Source organism: Haliotis rubra, unplaced genomic scaffold, assembly GCF_003918875.1.
Source record: "Haliotis rubra isolate DU_JTF1 unplaced genomic scaffold, ASM391887v1 Scf115, whole genome shotgun sequence".
In the NCBI taxonomy this organism is placed as follows: Eukaryota; Metazoa; Mollusca; class Gastropoda; order Lepetellida; family Haliotidae; genus Haliotis; species Haliotis rubra.
This window is the reverse complement of record NW_025765059.1, coordinates 156,310-174,454: the sequence shown is the minus strand read 5'-3', so window position 1 is coordinate 174,454 and position 18,145 is coordinate 156,310. Positions and strand designations below refer to the sequence as shown.

Sequence of the window (18,145 nt, the reverse complement as noted above, 5' to 3'; positions counted from 1 at the left end):
AAGAATAAGCCCATAAACCTACTGTTTACCCATTATTTCTCAAAGTGAGTAAAATGGTGCTCGTGATAATGTACAATATAACGAGCCATGTTTTCCCAGAAGAGTCCCAGTTATATCCATTCATTAATTTATTCAACATTTGAATATCATTTTATTTTGATTATGATTATCTTTTTATCAATAATACACTAAAATCAAGCATAGAAGATAAAAAGCATGCAGAAGAAAAGTACCGGTACTGATAACTGAAGGAAAGTGGAATGATAGCCCCTGAATTTCTCCTGAGGAAAATAATCCAAAAGGAGTTCCCAGCTCTTTGTATAACTTGTCAGTTAGAGTTTCAAAATGGATGAAAACTAATCAAAAGAAGAACACAGATGAAGTACATCTGAGGCACGTCAGTCAGTGAGATGAAAGGTGACCTTTAACTAACGATACTGAAGGAAACTAGGGATCAATAAAAACCATTTATGTACAGGAAGTTGACTACAACAGCTACCTACTGGATACCATAAGTGAGAATCATCTGAATCACACCTGTAAGTAGGTCTGTTGTAAGCTGTGAACCCTACTTATGCTGTGATAGCAGTTTGTCAACAGGTGCAGTCTCAATACAATCAGATCCTTGCGCTAGCTGCCATTACACGTACATACAGATCGGAGGACAATCAGATCCTTGTGCTAGCTGCCATTACACTTACATACAGATCGGAGGACAATCAGATCCTTGTGCTAGCTGCCATTACACTTACATACAGATCAGAGGACAATCAGATCCTTGTGCTAGCTGCCATTACACGTACATACAGATCGGAGGACAATCAGATCCTTGTGCTAGCTGCCATTACACGTACATACAGATCGGAGGACAATTAGATCCTTGTGCTAGCTGCCATTACACGTACATACAGATCGGAGGTTAATGAGATCCTTGTGCTAGCTGCCATTACATATACATACAGATCAGAGGACATCCCATCACAAGACATCACAATGACCTTTCATCTGCTCCCTCAGAGCTTCAGAGACTGAAAGTGACAGTTGGAAGGCATTTCCTAATCATGTAAACCTTAAAGGTTAAGACAAGATTTAATGAGCAAAAGTCATAGACTGTGGTTCCGTAAAAAATCATTGCCTCTCTCTTGCTTTAACAGTCATAAAACTATGAAACAGAGGTGACATTACACACAGCCTATAAATCATGGCCCTAAATCAGACATTCCAGAATCTTCTGTTATTCAGTCTTAAAATTTTGAATCAACAACTTTGCTTCAGTACTTTTCAAAGTATAAGAAGGGACAGAGGTCAACATGGAGTTTGAAACTAGTGCTGAAGAGCTAATGTTGACAACCTCTTAGTCAATTTCATTAGTAGGGCAAAGTTCAGGAGAGGTCATACTGGACTGTCCTCAGATCTTTGCGTAGCAGTAGCTATTTCTAAGATATGATTTGAATGAGACTGAATAAAGGTGCAAAGCCAACAAAAAAACAAAATTTTATGACATAATAAAAGAAAAATAATTCAAATTCAAACTTTTTCTAAGAAAGTTGTCAAAGTGTCATATCTAGAGGACAGTTCGATTGTTAACAAGTTTTCACAGAACAATGTCTTAGTCTATTAGGCTTCTGTGATCCCATGTTAGAGTTGGTATGTAAAACATGCACTGTTCATCATGCAATTGTACTACGTAGAAACACTACAGGCTGATCTACTGAACTGTGTCAAACAGCTCACCTGGGAGGGCTCATCATACTGAAACAGTGGCAGGTTGAAAACTCATCTCACATACAAAACAATGTCAGGTAACTCCAATAAGCCTAACAGTCACACAAAACCAACAGTGTCCAACGACACCAAACATTTCTCACTATCACAAAACTGATGTAACAGGGTCTACCACTGGGAATAGTGCTTTGTTGGACAACTTGACAAAAACTACATCAAAAAGTGTCAAAGGATAGAGCAATCACGACAAATTCTTACTGTACAGGTACGGAATGATCATATTACAATCAAATATCTTACCTGTCAAAACAAAGCTCACCTGTCGTTAATGAAAGATTGAGGCCGACTGTTGGGTCGACTATTGTAGTATAGGGGTTCTGAGTCGGTGTCACTGCGCCCTGGTTGGTACAGGCTGCCATCTTGGTAGTAGTCTGGCTCACGTTCAAACCCTCTGTCAAATGAGCGGTCGAAGGAGTCAAAGCGCGGGTAGTCACGATCCTCCCGCAACCTGTAGGGATGGTCCGGGTGGCTTCGATATTGGTGTGCTGATGTATTGTGCTGGTGTTGTAGGGGGAAGTTGACATCGCTGGTATAGTCACTGTCCTCAGACATGCCAGCTGAAACCGATTTGATGACAATAGGAAATGGAAGCTACATCTCAGGTTTAATATATGAATGACAAGAATAGATGGTTAAACTGATCTCTCTTGGACTGTATCTCTGACCAGTAGGCATAGATAGCTTATATGATGTATCTCTGGTCTAATGTCTGAATGTATATCCTGATGTGTCGACTTGATGTTGCAGGAAAGTTCTACTTGATGCAGGCTTAAATATGTACCACTTTCATGAAACTGAGAGTAGGAAATGGTGCTAAAAAACTGGAAAAATCAAGGATTCAAACCCATAATTATAAATTTCTGGCAAAGGATACAACTGTGTTCAGCAGCTTGTCCACCTGTGTTTACTCCTACACAGAGATGATTGAAGTGTGTGCCTTAAATACTCTTGACACAAAACATTCTACATATACCCATACATCTTTGTTTGCATGTCACAGATCACATGTCACAGGTGTTAAGTGATACACTTCATGGGTCACGTCACAGTCTGCATGTCACAGACCTCACTTCAAAGGTCACAGTCTGCATGTCACTGCCCTCACTTCAAAGGTCACATGTCACAGTTTGCATGTCACTGCCCTCACTTCAAAGGTCACATGTCACAGTCTGCATGTCACTGTCCTCACTTCAAAGGGTACATGTCACAGTCTGCATGTCATATTCACAGTCTGCATGTCACTGCCCTCACTTCAAAGGTCACATGTCACAGTATGCATGTCACAGACCTCACTTCACAGATCACATGTCACAAACCTCACTTTAAAGGTCACAGACCACAATTCTAGATTCCATAAATACAAGAGGAGTATATGTACCTGCATGGGAACCTGAAATTAGGTGATGCAGAAACACTGACACTATGACAGTCTAGATGCCGAGAGCCAGCTGGAGATAGCTGGCCATCTGTTGGAGAGCAATCACAACAACCTCCATCGCTGCATCATGTCTACTCATCTTCCATGCTGCTGATTCTTTAACTTCAAGGAACGTATGCACTTGTCTGCAGTGCCAGACATTCCCCTCCATCATGGAGACTGGAAGGTTGACAACAAACCATATGCCGAGACTGAAAAATGTGCTATGGCTGTCTCCAAATTGTCTTAAGCACAGTCTCCCAAAAGATTTGCTTGTTGAGTCTGTATGGTAATGAATGTGTGGAATTAATAACTAGAGTTTGTTAACGTGTCTGTGACCATGATGGCTGCTGGGCCAGGAGAGAGGTGAAGCTGACAGCACTATATTGACCTGTCAAACCACATATAATGGTGATACATAAGGCTGCTGGTATATGTAACTTGTTCGTCTGTCTACCAACAGGTACTCGTTGGTCACTTGATACAATGACATACCACAGAAGACCATGGCTCCATTTCACAAAGCTCTCGTTTGTCACTGGCCACCCATTATCACTCTCAACTTAGTCACATAACGTCCCTTGGCACTCAGTTGATCGTTTTCTTTTCTGCATCAATAATCGATATTTGTAGGTACTGGACACATACTTGCACATCAACTCTCGACTCTCTCAGTTGGGTTACTAACTGCCCATGTATGTGTCAATCTGTTGTAAGTCAGTACCACATACAATTGTCGGTAAAAGTTTGACCCTCGACCATACATATGGGAGCATGACAAGAACAAATTCAAACATCCAGTTTAGTACATACACTTTCTAGTCTTTGGGGTTAAGGAAGACAATGAAAGCACCGTATCTGGTATGACAAGTTTGAGGCAGACTTAAAGTCTGCTAAGACATTTGACTCTTAACACATTGTTTAACATATGTGACCTTCGTATCCATGAATCAGTGTATCATATCTACTACTCAAAAAGAGTTAGTGAGTGAGTGAGTATGGTTTTACGCCGCTTTTGGCAATACTCCAGCAATATCATGGCAGGGAACACCAGTAATAGGCTTCCCACATTGTACCCATGTGGGGAATCGAACCCGAGTCTTCGGCATGACGAGCCAACGCTTTAACCACAAGGCTACCCCACCGCCCACACTACTCAATAGAAGTAAAAGAACAGATTCATATATACTACCCATCAAAAGTTTAGACTCACTTAAAGCACTCACTATATGTTATGCATATATATATATATACTACCCATCAAAAGTTTAGACTCACTAGTGTCAATGTAGCCACTTACTTCAGTCAACTGTTCTAAACTAGAATTTGCAAAATATTCCATACTGTTTAAAGGTACAGTTTACACATGAACTGATGTATTGTAAAACAAATTCGTAATGTTGTAAAGATTATTGTCAAGAGTTCAATAAATTATGAATCTCAGTGGAAATTGTAGAATTTTTAACAAAACTTTACACCAAAACACAGCTGTTCACATGCACGATATTTGCACATGCTTTTTAGCAATTTGATTCATAATCCTCTTGCAATTCATCTGCATAAGGTTTGCAGTTGGTTCCCCCAAGTTAATGGAGAAATTCATCTTCTATGTAACCACATATATATACATAACATATAGTGAGATCTTCAAGTGAGTCTAAACTTTTGATGGGTAGTATATATATACATATGGCTACATCGAAGATGAATTTCTCCACTAACATGGGGGAACTAACTGCAAACCTTATGCAGCTGAATTGCACGAGGATCATGCATCAAATTGCTGAAAAGCATGTGCAAATATTGTGCATGTGAACAGCTGCATTTTGGTGTAAAGTTTTGTTAAGAATTGTCCAATTTTCACAGAGTTTCATCATTTATTGAACTCATGACAATAATGTTTTCAAAGTTACTAATTTGTTTAACAATACCTCAGTTCATATGTAAACAGTACCTTTAAACCTTATGGAATATTTTGCAAAGTCTAGTTTATATCAGTTGACTGAAGTAAGTGGCTATATTTACACTAGTGATGGGTAGTACATTAAGAGGGTATTCTTGTTTCGAGTAAAATACACAGATACATACTGTCAATTTTTCCAATATTAGCAATATTCCAGCTATATGGCGGCGGTCTGTAAATAATCGAGTCTGGACCAGACAATCCAGTGGTCAACAGCATGAGCATCAATCTGCGCAATTGGGAACCGATGACATGTGTCAACCAAGTCAGCGAGTCTGACCACCCGATCCCGTTAGTTGCCTCTTACGACAAGCATAGTCGCCTTTTGTGGCAAGCGTGGGTTGCTGAAGACCAATTCTACCCTGGATCTTCACGGGCCCGATTACACATAAACACATCTCATAATCCCTACTAAGATTTGGGTAGAATATATTACTTGTTCTGGCTTTCTATTGATGGAGGACACTGATTTAACCCAAAATGGATTACTAAATTATCTCTTTCCCTCATATGCTGCCTGTCTGCTGATGTAATATCTAATCTTACTACACTTACACTGAGAATAGGATGGTGGCCGTCGTGGTTGTTCTTGTAAAGCAAGCATCTGTTGATGATAAAATAACAAACAAATCTAAATTGCTGAGATATAATCGATTAAGTCACAGATATATATCACAAGAGAAAGTGAGGAAAAATAATCCATAGTGCCTAACACAATGAATATCCTTTGGCCAGGAACATGTGTATGTAATGTGTCACACCTCAACACCCTTCATTGGATTACAGTCGATACACTATCAGTAGAAGCTACCTTGTGCATAGGTCGTACCAACATGACGGCAGAGCGTTCAGGTGGAATATTCCCCAGGTGTTCAACTGTGAGAGACTGTTACTGCTGACAAAACCATGCATCAATAATTCATATTCCCAATTTCCTCAAAGGAACGTAATTTACATTCTTAAGATCTCAGCATTAATCAGAGTGAGAGTAACAATGAGCCCAAGCACCATTGTCTCTCTACTGGTTTATGTCTGTCGGTAAAACACTGCATTCAGCATGTTCCAGCTATATCATGGGGGTCTGTAAATAATTGACACTGGACGAGACAAATCGGTTTTAGACAGTGTGAGCATTCACCTATGCAACTAGCAGACAATGATATGCATGAAGTCAAAGAGCCTGACTATTCAGTCCCATGACTGTCTCTTACAACAAGTGTGGGTTGCTCAATACCAGTTTAGCCCTAATCTCCATGTGGTCATTGTCTGGTGGTGATATGTAGGATGTAATGTATAATTTGAACAAACAAAGATATGGCAATATTTAAATAAGTAATGTCAACTTGTAAAAAAATGTGCTGAATAAACAGAAGCACAGTTTTAGGTTGGTAGCAGCTGAGAGGTGGGTGGGAATACAGGTGAGTGGGGAATACAGATTGGTGGTAGATACAGGTTAGTGGGGAATACAGATGGCTGGGGAATACAGGTGAGTGGGGAATACAGATGGGTGGTGAATACAGGTGAGTGGGGAATACAGATGGCTGGGGAATACAGGTGAGTGGGGAATACAGATGGCTGGGAATACAGGTGAGTGGGGAATACAGATGGGTGGTGAATACAGGTGAGTGGAGAATACAGATGATTGGGGAATACAGGTGAGTGGGGAAAACAGATGGGTGGGAATACAAGTGAGTGGGGAATACAGGTGAGTGGAGAATACAGGTGGGTGGGGAATACAGATGGGTGGTAGGAGTTGTGGGTGGTAATTCAGGTGAGTGGAAAATACAGATGGCTGGTGAATACAGGTGAGTGGGGAATACAGATGGTTGGTGAATACAGGTGAGTGGGGAATACAGATGGGTGGTAGGAGTTGTGGGTGGGAATACAGGTGAGTGGGGAATACAGATGGCTGGTGAATACAGGTGAGTGGGGAATACAGATGGCTGGTGAATACAGGTGACTGGGGAATACAGATGGGAGGTAAATGTAGGTGAGTGACAAGTTCGATAGCAGGGAATACAGAGGAGTTCAAATTCAGATGGTTGGTGAATACAGGTGAATGGGGAATGTATATAAGAGTGACAAATACAGGTCAGTGGGACTACAGGTGAGTTGGGAATACAGATGGTCGGTGAATAATGGTGAGTGGGGAATGTATATAAGAGTGACAAATACAGGTCAGTAGGACTACAGGTGAGTTGGGAATACAGATATGTGGGAACTTAGATGATATGGAATACAGGTGAATAGGAAGTAAGACGATGGCCAAGTGAGAAGAGTACAGGTGAGTAGGAAGAAAGAAGAAAGGTGAGTGAGAAGGAGTACAGGTGAGTAGAAAGAAAGACAGGTGAGTAGGAATACAGTGCCTAGATTTTTTAAGCTCTTTTAGCGCAAAGATAGTCGTAAGTTAATGTTAATGTATGGCACACGACTATCTTAGCGCTAAGAGAGCTTCGAAAATCTAGGCCTAGGTGAAGAATACAGTTGAGCAGGCAAAGAGATCAGATCAAGAAGTTGTGTGTGTGAAATCAAGTGGTTAAGTCAGTTAAGATTTGAGGTGGGTGGGATTCAGCAAACAGCAGTGGCTATGCTGGATACATGCGAGAAGTACCTCTTGGTTCATTGTGTTGAGGACTAAGAGCTTGTTTTGCAACTCAGCGGCCTCTGCCTCAGGCAGATCTGCAACAACATCTGAAGTCAGTCAAAGTACAAGCATATGTTAGTGATTGCCCTTATGAAGTCTCACACATACATCAGTACTACAGGACCTGAAGCTCACCTTCACAAGTGACTTCAACTTGAAGGATAGGCTGTAAATCATGCTGTCACTGGATTGGAGTTAACCTAACAAATGACTGCTGCTTCAATAGGTATTATTCGTGTGTATCAAACACAAAACTCAATGGCATGGTGCAACTGCATGGTAACTCTGATTTTCAAAGTAAAACAGTCACAGAAAAGAAGCATGATTAGATTTGCATCAATTGTGGAAAACAGTAAGAAAAGAAGCAGTTAACATCCCCTATTGTATACAGCAGGTTAACATCCCCTGTTGTATACAGCAGGTTAACATCCCCTATTGTATACAGCAAGTTAACTTCCCCAGTTGTATACAGCAGGTTAACATCCCCTATTGTATACAGCAGGTTAACATCCCCTATTGTATACAGCAGGTTAACATCCCCTATTGTATACAGCAGGTTAACATCCCCTGTTGTATACAGCAAGTTAACTTCCCCAGTTGTATACAGCAGGTTAACATCCCCTGTTGTATACAGCAGGTTAACATCCCCCGTTGTATACAGCAGGTTAACATCCCCTATTGTATACAGCAGGTCAACATGCCTTGTTGTATACAGCGTGTTAACATCCCCTGTTGTATACAGCAAGTTAACATCCCCTATTGTATACAGCATGTTAACATCCCCTGTTGTATACAGGTCAACATCCCCCGTTGTATACAGCAGGTTAACATCCCCTGTTGTATACAGCAGGTCAACATGCCTTGTTGTATACAGCATGTTAACATCCCCCATTGTATACAGCAGGTTAACATCCCCGTTGTATACAGCAAGTTAACATCCCCTGTTGTATACAGCAGGTTAACATCCCCTGTTGTATACAGCAAGTTAACTTCCTCAGTTGTATACAGCAAGTTAACATCCCCCATTGTATACAGCAGGTTAACATCCCCCATTGTATACAGCAGGTTAACATCCCCTGTTGTATACAGCAGGTTAACATCCCCCGTTGTATACAGCAGGTCAACATGCCTTGTTGTATACAGCGTGTTAACATCCCCCGTTGTATACAGTAGGTTAACATCCCGTTGTATACAGCAAGTTAACATCCCCTGTTGTATACAGCAGGTTAACATCCCCTATTGTATACAGAAAGTTAACATCCCCTGTTGTGTACATAAGGTTAACATCCCCCGTTGTATACAGCAGGTTAACATCCCCTGTTGTATACAGCAGGTCATCATCCCCTGTTGTATACAGCACGTCATCATCCCCTGTTGTATACAGCAGGTTAACATCCCCATTGTATACAGCAAGTTAACATCCCCTGTTGTATACAGCAGGTTAACATCCCCTATTGTATACAGCAGGTTAACATCCCCGTTGTATACAGCAAGTTAACATCCCCTGTTGTATACAGCAGGTTAACATCCCCTGTTGTGTACAAGTTAACATCCCCTGTTGTACACAGCAAGTTAACATCCCCAGTTGTATACATAAGGTTAACATCCCCTGTTGTATACAGCAAGTTAACATCCCCAGTTGTATACAGCAGGTTAACATCCCCTGCTGTATACAGCAGGTTAACATCCCCTGCTGTATACAGCGTGTTAACATCCCCTGTTGTATACAGCAAGTTAACATCCCCTGTTGTATACAGCAAGTTAACATCCCCTGTTGTATACAGCAGGTTAACATCCCCTGTTGTATACAGCAAGTTAACATCCCCAGTTGTATACAGCAAGTTAACATCCCCAGTTGTATACAGCAGGTTAACATCCCCGTTGTATACAGCAGGTTAACATCCCCGTTGTATACAGCAAGTTAACATCCCCAGTTGTATACAGCAAGTTAACATCCCCAGTTGTATACAGCAGGTTAACATCCCCGTTGTATACAGCAGGTTAACATCCCCTGTTGTATACAGCAAGTTAACATCCCATGTTGTATACAGCAGGTCAACATCCCCTGTTGTACACAGCAAGTTTACATAGTATACAGCAAGTTTACATTTACTGACGTATACAGCTAGTTTATATCCCTGGTGGAATTCCTAATGACTATATCAAGATGAGCTAATGGTGACACAGTTGCATATTTCCAAACCCTTGAACTTGAAACAATGGTTTGATTCATCACTGACATATGACCATTTTATGAGTGATTCATTCAGTATTCAACTGATTTCAACACACTTAAAACCTAAGACCTAACATCTTGAATCTTTCTGAATGATCCATGCACTCCATGATGTGCTAACAATGACATAACAGTAAAGGGAACAGCTGGCACAAAGGGGTAACTGACATACACCAACCTCTCACGTAATCACAGATGTTCATGTCAAGATCAGATAATCATGACCAAACAGGAATTTGAGCTCAAAATATATACTCATGGAAACGAATAAGGTAACACATAAAAATACAAGTGTTCCTTTATTCTTTTCCAGGTTTCTTCACAAGGTATGTACTGCACTGCAGGTGAAATTCTGGGAATGAATAAACGAACACTTGTACTTTCATGTGTTCCTTTATTCATTTCCATGAGCATATATCAAACTGTGGTAGCTTATACATTGTAAAATTCTTAACAATCAAGCCCTTTAAACACAGCCACAATTCCAAAGATCATTATTCATGAATCGAAATCAAAATGTCTTTATTCACAAATCATATAACTAATGTTACTGTTGTCGGTCAATAATATATTCAGGTTGAACGGCAAACATGTTCTGAAACAACTGTATGAGTGAATACGTAACCAAATACATTCAAGACTCTTCAATTCAAACAGTACTTTAATACAGCTTATCAAAAGTATCAGTAGTGAAATCTAGTAGAATTGTATGTAGGTGTCCTATCACCATGTGAGACAGGTATGTGTCACTTTCATACATAGTTTGATCATTCTCTTACTGACCAAACACCAAATATTAACTATAACGGTCACCCGCCTTTCTTTGGCAAATTATGTAACCTATCCTTCATTCTACATATTACCATATGGCAGTTAATGTAACCTATCCTTCATTCTACATCTAACCATATGCAACCTATCCTTCATTCTACATCTTAACCTATGGCAGTTAATGTAGCCTATCCTTCATTCTACATCTTACCATATGTAACCTATCCTTCATTCTACATCTTACCATATGGCAGTTAATGTAACCTATCCTTCATTCTACATCTTACCATATATCCTTCATTCTACATCTTACCATATGTAACCTATCCTTCATTCTACATCTTACCATATGGCAGTTCATGAAACATATCCTTCATTCTACATCTTACCATATGGCAGTTAATGTAACCTATCCTTCATTCTACATCTTACCATATGTAACCTATCCTTCATTCTACATCTTACCATATGGCAGTTCATGAAACATATCCTTCATTCTACATCTTACCATATGGCAGTTAATATGGCAGTTCATGAAACATATCCTTCATTCTACATCTTACCATATGGCAGTTCATGTAACCTATCCTTCATTCTACATCTTACCATATGGCAGTTCATGAAACATATCCTTCATTCTACATCTTACCATATGGCAGTTAATGTAACCTATCCTTCATCCTTCATCTTCTACAGTTCATGTAACTATCCTTCATTCTACATCTTACCATATGGCAGTTAATATAACCTATCCTTCATTCTACATCTTACCATATGGCAGTTCATGAAACCTATCCTTCATTCTACATCTTACCATATGGCAGTTCATGAAACATCTTACAATATCCTTCATTCTACATCTTACCATATGGCAGTTCATGAAACCTATCCTTCATTCTACATCTTACCATATGGCAGTTCATGAAACATATCCTTCATTCTACATCTTACCATATGGCAGTTCATGAAACATATCCTTCATTCTACATCTTACAATATGGCAGTTAATGTAACCTATCCTTCATTCTACATCTTACCATATGGCAGTTCATGAAACATATCCTTCATTCTACATCTTACCATATGGCAGTTCATGAAACATATCCTTTACATTCTTCACATCTTCATTCTACATACCATATGGCAGTTCATGAAACCTATCCTTCATTCTACATCTTACCATATGGCAGTTCATGAAACATATCCTTCATTCTACATCTTACCATATGGCAGTTCATGAAACATATCCTTCATTCTACATCTTACCATATGGCAGTTAATGTAACCTATCCTTCATTCTACATCTTACCATATGGCAGTTCATGAAACATATCCTTCATTCTACATCTTACCATATGGCAGTTCATGAAACATATCCTTCATTCTACATCTTACCATATGGCAGTTCATGAAACATATCCTTCATTCTACATCTTACCATATGGCAGTTCATGAAACATATCCTTCATTCTACATCTTACCATATGGCAGTTCATGAAACATATCCTTCATTCTACATCTTACCATATGGCAGTTCATGAAACATATCCTTCATTCTACATCTTACCATATGGCAGTTCATGAAACATATCCTTCATTCTACATCTTACCATATGGCAGTTCATGAAACATATCCTTCATTCTACATCTTACCATATGGCAGTTCATGAAACATATCCTTCATTCTACATCTTACCATATGGCAGTTCATGAAACATATCCTTCATTCTACATCTTACCATATGGCAGTTCATGAAACATATCCTTCATTCTACATCTTACCATATGGCAGTTCATGAAACATATCCTTCATTCTACATCTTACCATATGGCAGTTCATGAAACATATCCTATCCTTCATTCTACATCTTACCATATGGCAGTTCATGAAACATATCCTTCATTCTACATCTTACCATATGGCAGTTCATGAAACATATCCTTCATTCTACATCTTACCATATGGCAGTTCATGAAACATATCCTTCATTCTACATCTTACCATATGGCAGTTCATGAAACATATCCTTCATTCTACATCTTACCATATGGCAGTTCATGAACCATATCCTTCATTCTACATCTTACCATATGGCAGTTCATGAAACATATCCTTCATTCTACATCTTACCATATGGCAGTTCATGAAACATATCCTTCATTCTACATCTTACCATATGGCAGTTCATGAAACATATCCTTCATTCTACATCTTACCATATGGCAGTTCATGAAACATATCCTTCATTCTACATCTTACCATATGGCAGTTCATGAAACATATCCTTCATTCTACATCTTACCATATGGCAGTTCATGAAACATATCCTTCATTCTACATCTTACCATATGTCATCCTTCATTCTGGCAACATATCCTTCATTCTACATCTTACCATATGGCAGTTCAGTTCATGAAACATATCCTTCATTCTACATCTTTCACCATCTTACCATATGCAGTTCATGAAACATATCCTTCATTCTACATCTTCCTTATGGCAGTTCTGTAACCTATCCTTCATTCTACATCTTACCATATGGCAGTTCATGAAACATATCCTTCATTCTACATCTTACCATATGGCAGTTCATGAAACCTATCCTTCATTCTACATCTTACCATATGGCAGTTCATGAAACATATCCTTCATTCTACATCTTACCATATGGCAGTTCATGTAACCTATCCTTCATTCTACATCTTACCATATGGCAGTTCATGAAACCTATCCTTCATTCTACATCTTACCATATGGCAGTTCATGAAACATATCCTTCATTCTACATCTTACCATATAACCTAGTTCATGAAACATATCCTTCATCTTACCACATATGGCAGTTCATGAAACATATCCTTATTCTACATCTTACCATATGGCAGTTCATGAAACATATCCTTCATTCTACATCTTACCATATGGCAGTTCATGAAACATATCCTTCATTCTACATCTTACCATATGGCAGTTCATGAAACATATCCTTCATTCTACATCTTACCATATGGCAGTTCATGAAACATATCCTTCATTCTACATCTTACCATATGGCAGTTCATGAAACATATCCTTCATTCTACATCTTACCATATGGCAGTTCATGAAACATATCCTTCATTCTACATCTTACCATATGGCAGTTCATGAAACATATCCTTCATTCTACATCTTACCATATGGCAGTTCATGAAACATATCCTTCATTCTACATCTTACCATATGGCAGTTCATGAAACATATCCTTCATTCTACATCTTACCATATGGCAGTTCATGAAACATATCCTTCATTCTACATCTTACCATATGGCAGTTCATGTAACCTATCCTTCATTCTACATCTTACCATATGGCAGTTCATGAAACATATCCTTCATTCTACATCTTACCATATGGCAGTTCATGAAACATATCCTTCATTCTACATCTTACCATATGGCAGTTCATGAAACATATCCTTCATTCCTACATCTTACATATGGCAGTTCCATATCCTTCATTCTACATCTTACCATATGGCAGTTCATGAAACCTATCCTTCATTCTACACTTACCATATGGCAGTTCATGAAACATATCCTTCATTCTACATCTTACCATATGGCAGTTCATGTAACCTATCCTTCATTCTACATCTTACCATATGGCAGTTCATGAAACATATCCTTCATTCTACATCTTACCATATGGCAGTTCATGAAACATATCCTTCATTCTACATCTTACCATATGGCAGTTCATGAAACATATCCTTCATTCTACATCTTACCATATGGCAGTTCATGAAACATATCCTTCATTCTACATCTTATCCATATCCTTCATTCTACATCTTACCATATGGCAGTTCATGAAAATCCTATCCTTCATTCTACATCTTACCATATGGCAGTTCATGAAACATATCCTTCATTCTACATCTTACCATATGGAACATATCCTTCATTCTACATCTTACCATATGGCAGTTAATGAAACATATCCTTCATTCTACATCTTACCATATGGCAGTTCATGAAACATATCCTTCATTCTACATCTTACCATATGTAACCTATCCTTCATTCTACATCTTACCATATGGCAGTTCATGAAACATATCCTTCATTCTACATCTTACCATATGGCAGTTCATGAAACATATCCTTCATTCTACATCTTACCATATGGCAGTTCATGAAACATATCCTTCATTCTACATCTTACCATATGGCAGTTCATGAAACATATCCTTCATTCTACATCTTACCATATGGCAGTTCATGAAACATATCCTTCATTCTACATCTTACCATATGCAGTTCATGTAACATATCCTTCATTCTACATCTTACCATATGTAACCTATCCTTCATTCTACATCTTACCATATGGCAGTTCATGAAACATATCCTTCATTCTACATCTTACCATATGGCATCTTACATGGCAGTTCATGAAACATATCCTTCATTCTACATCTTACCATATGGCAGTTCATGAAACATATCCTTCATTCTACATCTTACCATATGGCAGTTTCATGATGAAACCATATCCTTCATTCTACATCTTACCATATGAAACATATCCTTCATTCTACATCTTACCATATGGCAGTTAATGTAACCTATCCTTCATTCTACATCTTACCATATGGCAGTTCATGTAACCTATCCTTCATTCTACATCTTACCATATGGCAGTTCATGAAACATATCCTTCATTCTACATCTTACCATATGGCAGTTCATGAAACATATCCTTCATTCTACATCTTACCATATGGCAGTTCATGAAACATATCCTTCATTCTACATCTTACCATATGGCAGTTCATGAAACATATCCTTCATTCTACATCTTACCATATGGCAGTTCATGAAACATATCCTTCATTCTACATCTTACCATATGCAGTTCATGAAACATATCCTTCATTCTACATCTTACCATATGGCAGTTCATGAAACATATCCTTCATTCTACATCTTACCATATGGCAGTTCATGAAACATATCCTTCATTCTACATCTTACAGTATGAAAGTTCCTTCATGTAACTTACCATATCCTTTCATTCCTTCATCTTACCATATGGCAGTTCATGAAACATATCCTTCATTCTACATCTTACCATATGGCAGTTCATGAAACATATCCTTCATTCTACATCTTACCATATGTAACCTATCCTTCATTCTACATCTTACCATATGGCAGTTCATGAAACATATCCTTCATTCTACATCTTACCATATGGCAGTTCATGAAACATATCCTTCATTCTACATCTTACCATATGACAGTTCATGAAACATATCCTTCATTCTACATCTTACCATATGGCAGTTCATGAAACATATCCTTCATTCTACATCTTACCATATGGCAGTTCATGAAACATATCCTTCATTCTACATCTTACAATATGGCAGTTCATGAAACATATCCTTCATTCTACATCTTACCATATGGCAGTTCAAAGCGAGCGTCAATGAGGACGTTGTGTCCCGTTTGGTGTTGGGTGCCAACCACTTCCCCGTTCTGCATAATAAGCTCTGCCTCCAAGGACAGCCACTTTCCCTCCCCCTCCTGTCAAAGAAAACAAACATTTAATATACAATGTTCACATTTACAGTATTCTGACTGGCACACCACAAACAATACCAGAATGTAGCACACATGCATACATAAATATAACACACACCTACATCTACATCATACACTATCTATCTCTAATGATGTTGACCCCTGAAGGTCCAGGTTAGAATGAATCTTCAGTAACCCATGCTTGTCATAAGAGGCAACTAACAGGATCGGGTGGTCAGGCTCACTTGCTTGGTTGACACATGTCATCGGTTCCCAATTGCGTAGATCGATGCTCATGCTGTTGATCACTGGATTGTCTGGTCCAGACTCGATTATTTACAGACAGTAGCTATATACCTGGAATATTGCTGAGTGCGGCGTAAAACTAAACTTACTCACTAACTCTAATGATGTCACCCTCTTGTTTCACAGGAGCTTGTTTTCATAGAATAACCACTTAGGGACTATAGACACAACATCTCTCAGCAGAATATCTTTCTACAGAAAGTCCCCGGGTATTCCAGCAAAGTGGGTTTGACATGTCCCAAGTTAGAGATTTGTTTGGCCACTGAATGTAATGTACATAACATAAATTACAATTACATCAAAGTGAACATATCGCCAGCTCTGTTGGGCTTTGATGATGTAATGTGAGCCAGAGTTAACAAATTGTGAACATACATATGACAGTAGTTTTCATGTTTTATGATCCTGTCTCACTGAAAGAAAACATATAATACATATGTTTATCTAAATTATCAAAAACAGAAAAAACAAATGCAGCATCTTGAATGGGCTGTGTAAGATGGTACAATGTGAGAGAGCTACAAGACTGGCCCCACGGAGCTCTGGGTAGGAGGTGTTCTGCAATCTGATTAACATTATAAGCCCAATGATTAAATTTTATAATCTTGGCTTTAATAAATACTGGCTTCAAATCCAATCAAGCTGGCAAGTAGTACTCATCTGTTAAAAAACCCACACAAGCCATGTCTTCACCTTAAAGTCTCCAGTAAATACATGCACATGCATGTCCAGTGCTTCAGTTTTCAGTTCTGTTGTTTTGGTTCGAGAATGAAATCTTGCATGAGCTAAAGGGCACTTGGAAATTATTTCAGGCATGATATTAAATACATGCAGAACCATTGACGTAAAGATTCTGTTGGGAAATATGACAAATAATGTAACATTAAACAACAAATGTTACAAATATTTCAGTGGGATCATACTTGCAATCTTTGTATTTGTAGTTAGTATGTGAACCTCAAACACTGGAATCAGCAAGTCAGACACATACCAGTAGGTCGGGAAACCAGGAACAAAATCTCCTTATGTCTAGGTACAGCTAGGGATGCACTTTTAACGAGACCAAGGAAGAAGTCTCCGGGAAGGGGTGAGTTATTTACCTGGTTGGAGTGATGTATTTTGGTGAGGGGTGAGTTATTTACCTGGTTGGAGTGGTGTATTGTGGTGAGGGGTGAGTTATTTACCTGGTTGGAGTGATGTATTTTGGTGAGGGGTGAGTTATTTACCTGGTTAGAGTGGTGTATTGTGGTGAGGGTTGAGTTATTTACCTGGTTGGAGTGATGTATTGTGGTGAGGGGTGAGTTATTTACCTGGTTGGAGTGGTGTATTGTGGTGAGGGGTGAGTTATTTACCTGGTTGGAGTGATGTATTTTGGTGAGGGGTGAGTTATTTACCTGGTTGGAGTGGTGTATTGTGGTGAGGGGTGAGTTATTTACCTGGTTGGAGTGAT

The 18,145-nt window shown here is 38.9% G+C and overlaps 1 protein-coding gene across 1 annotated transcript in view; it reads right to left on the bottom strand.

The window, feature by feature from the left end:
- The window catches only part of LOC124254198 (protein unc-13 homolog B-like), a 219,012-nt gene that overhangs the window by 80,083 nt on the left and 120,784 nt on the right, over nucleotides 1–18,145 (bottom strand). The window contains 5 exon segments of the mRNA XM_046688088.1: nucleotides 1,735–1,752; nucleotides 2,045–2,342; nucleotides 5,721–5,769; nucleotides 7,777–7,856; nucleotides 16,269–16,392. Coding sequence (XP_046544044.1) covers nucleotides 1,735–1,752; nucleotides 2,045–2,342; nucleotides 5,721–5,769; nucleotides 7,777–7,856; nucleotides 16,269–16,392 — 569 coding nt within the window.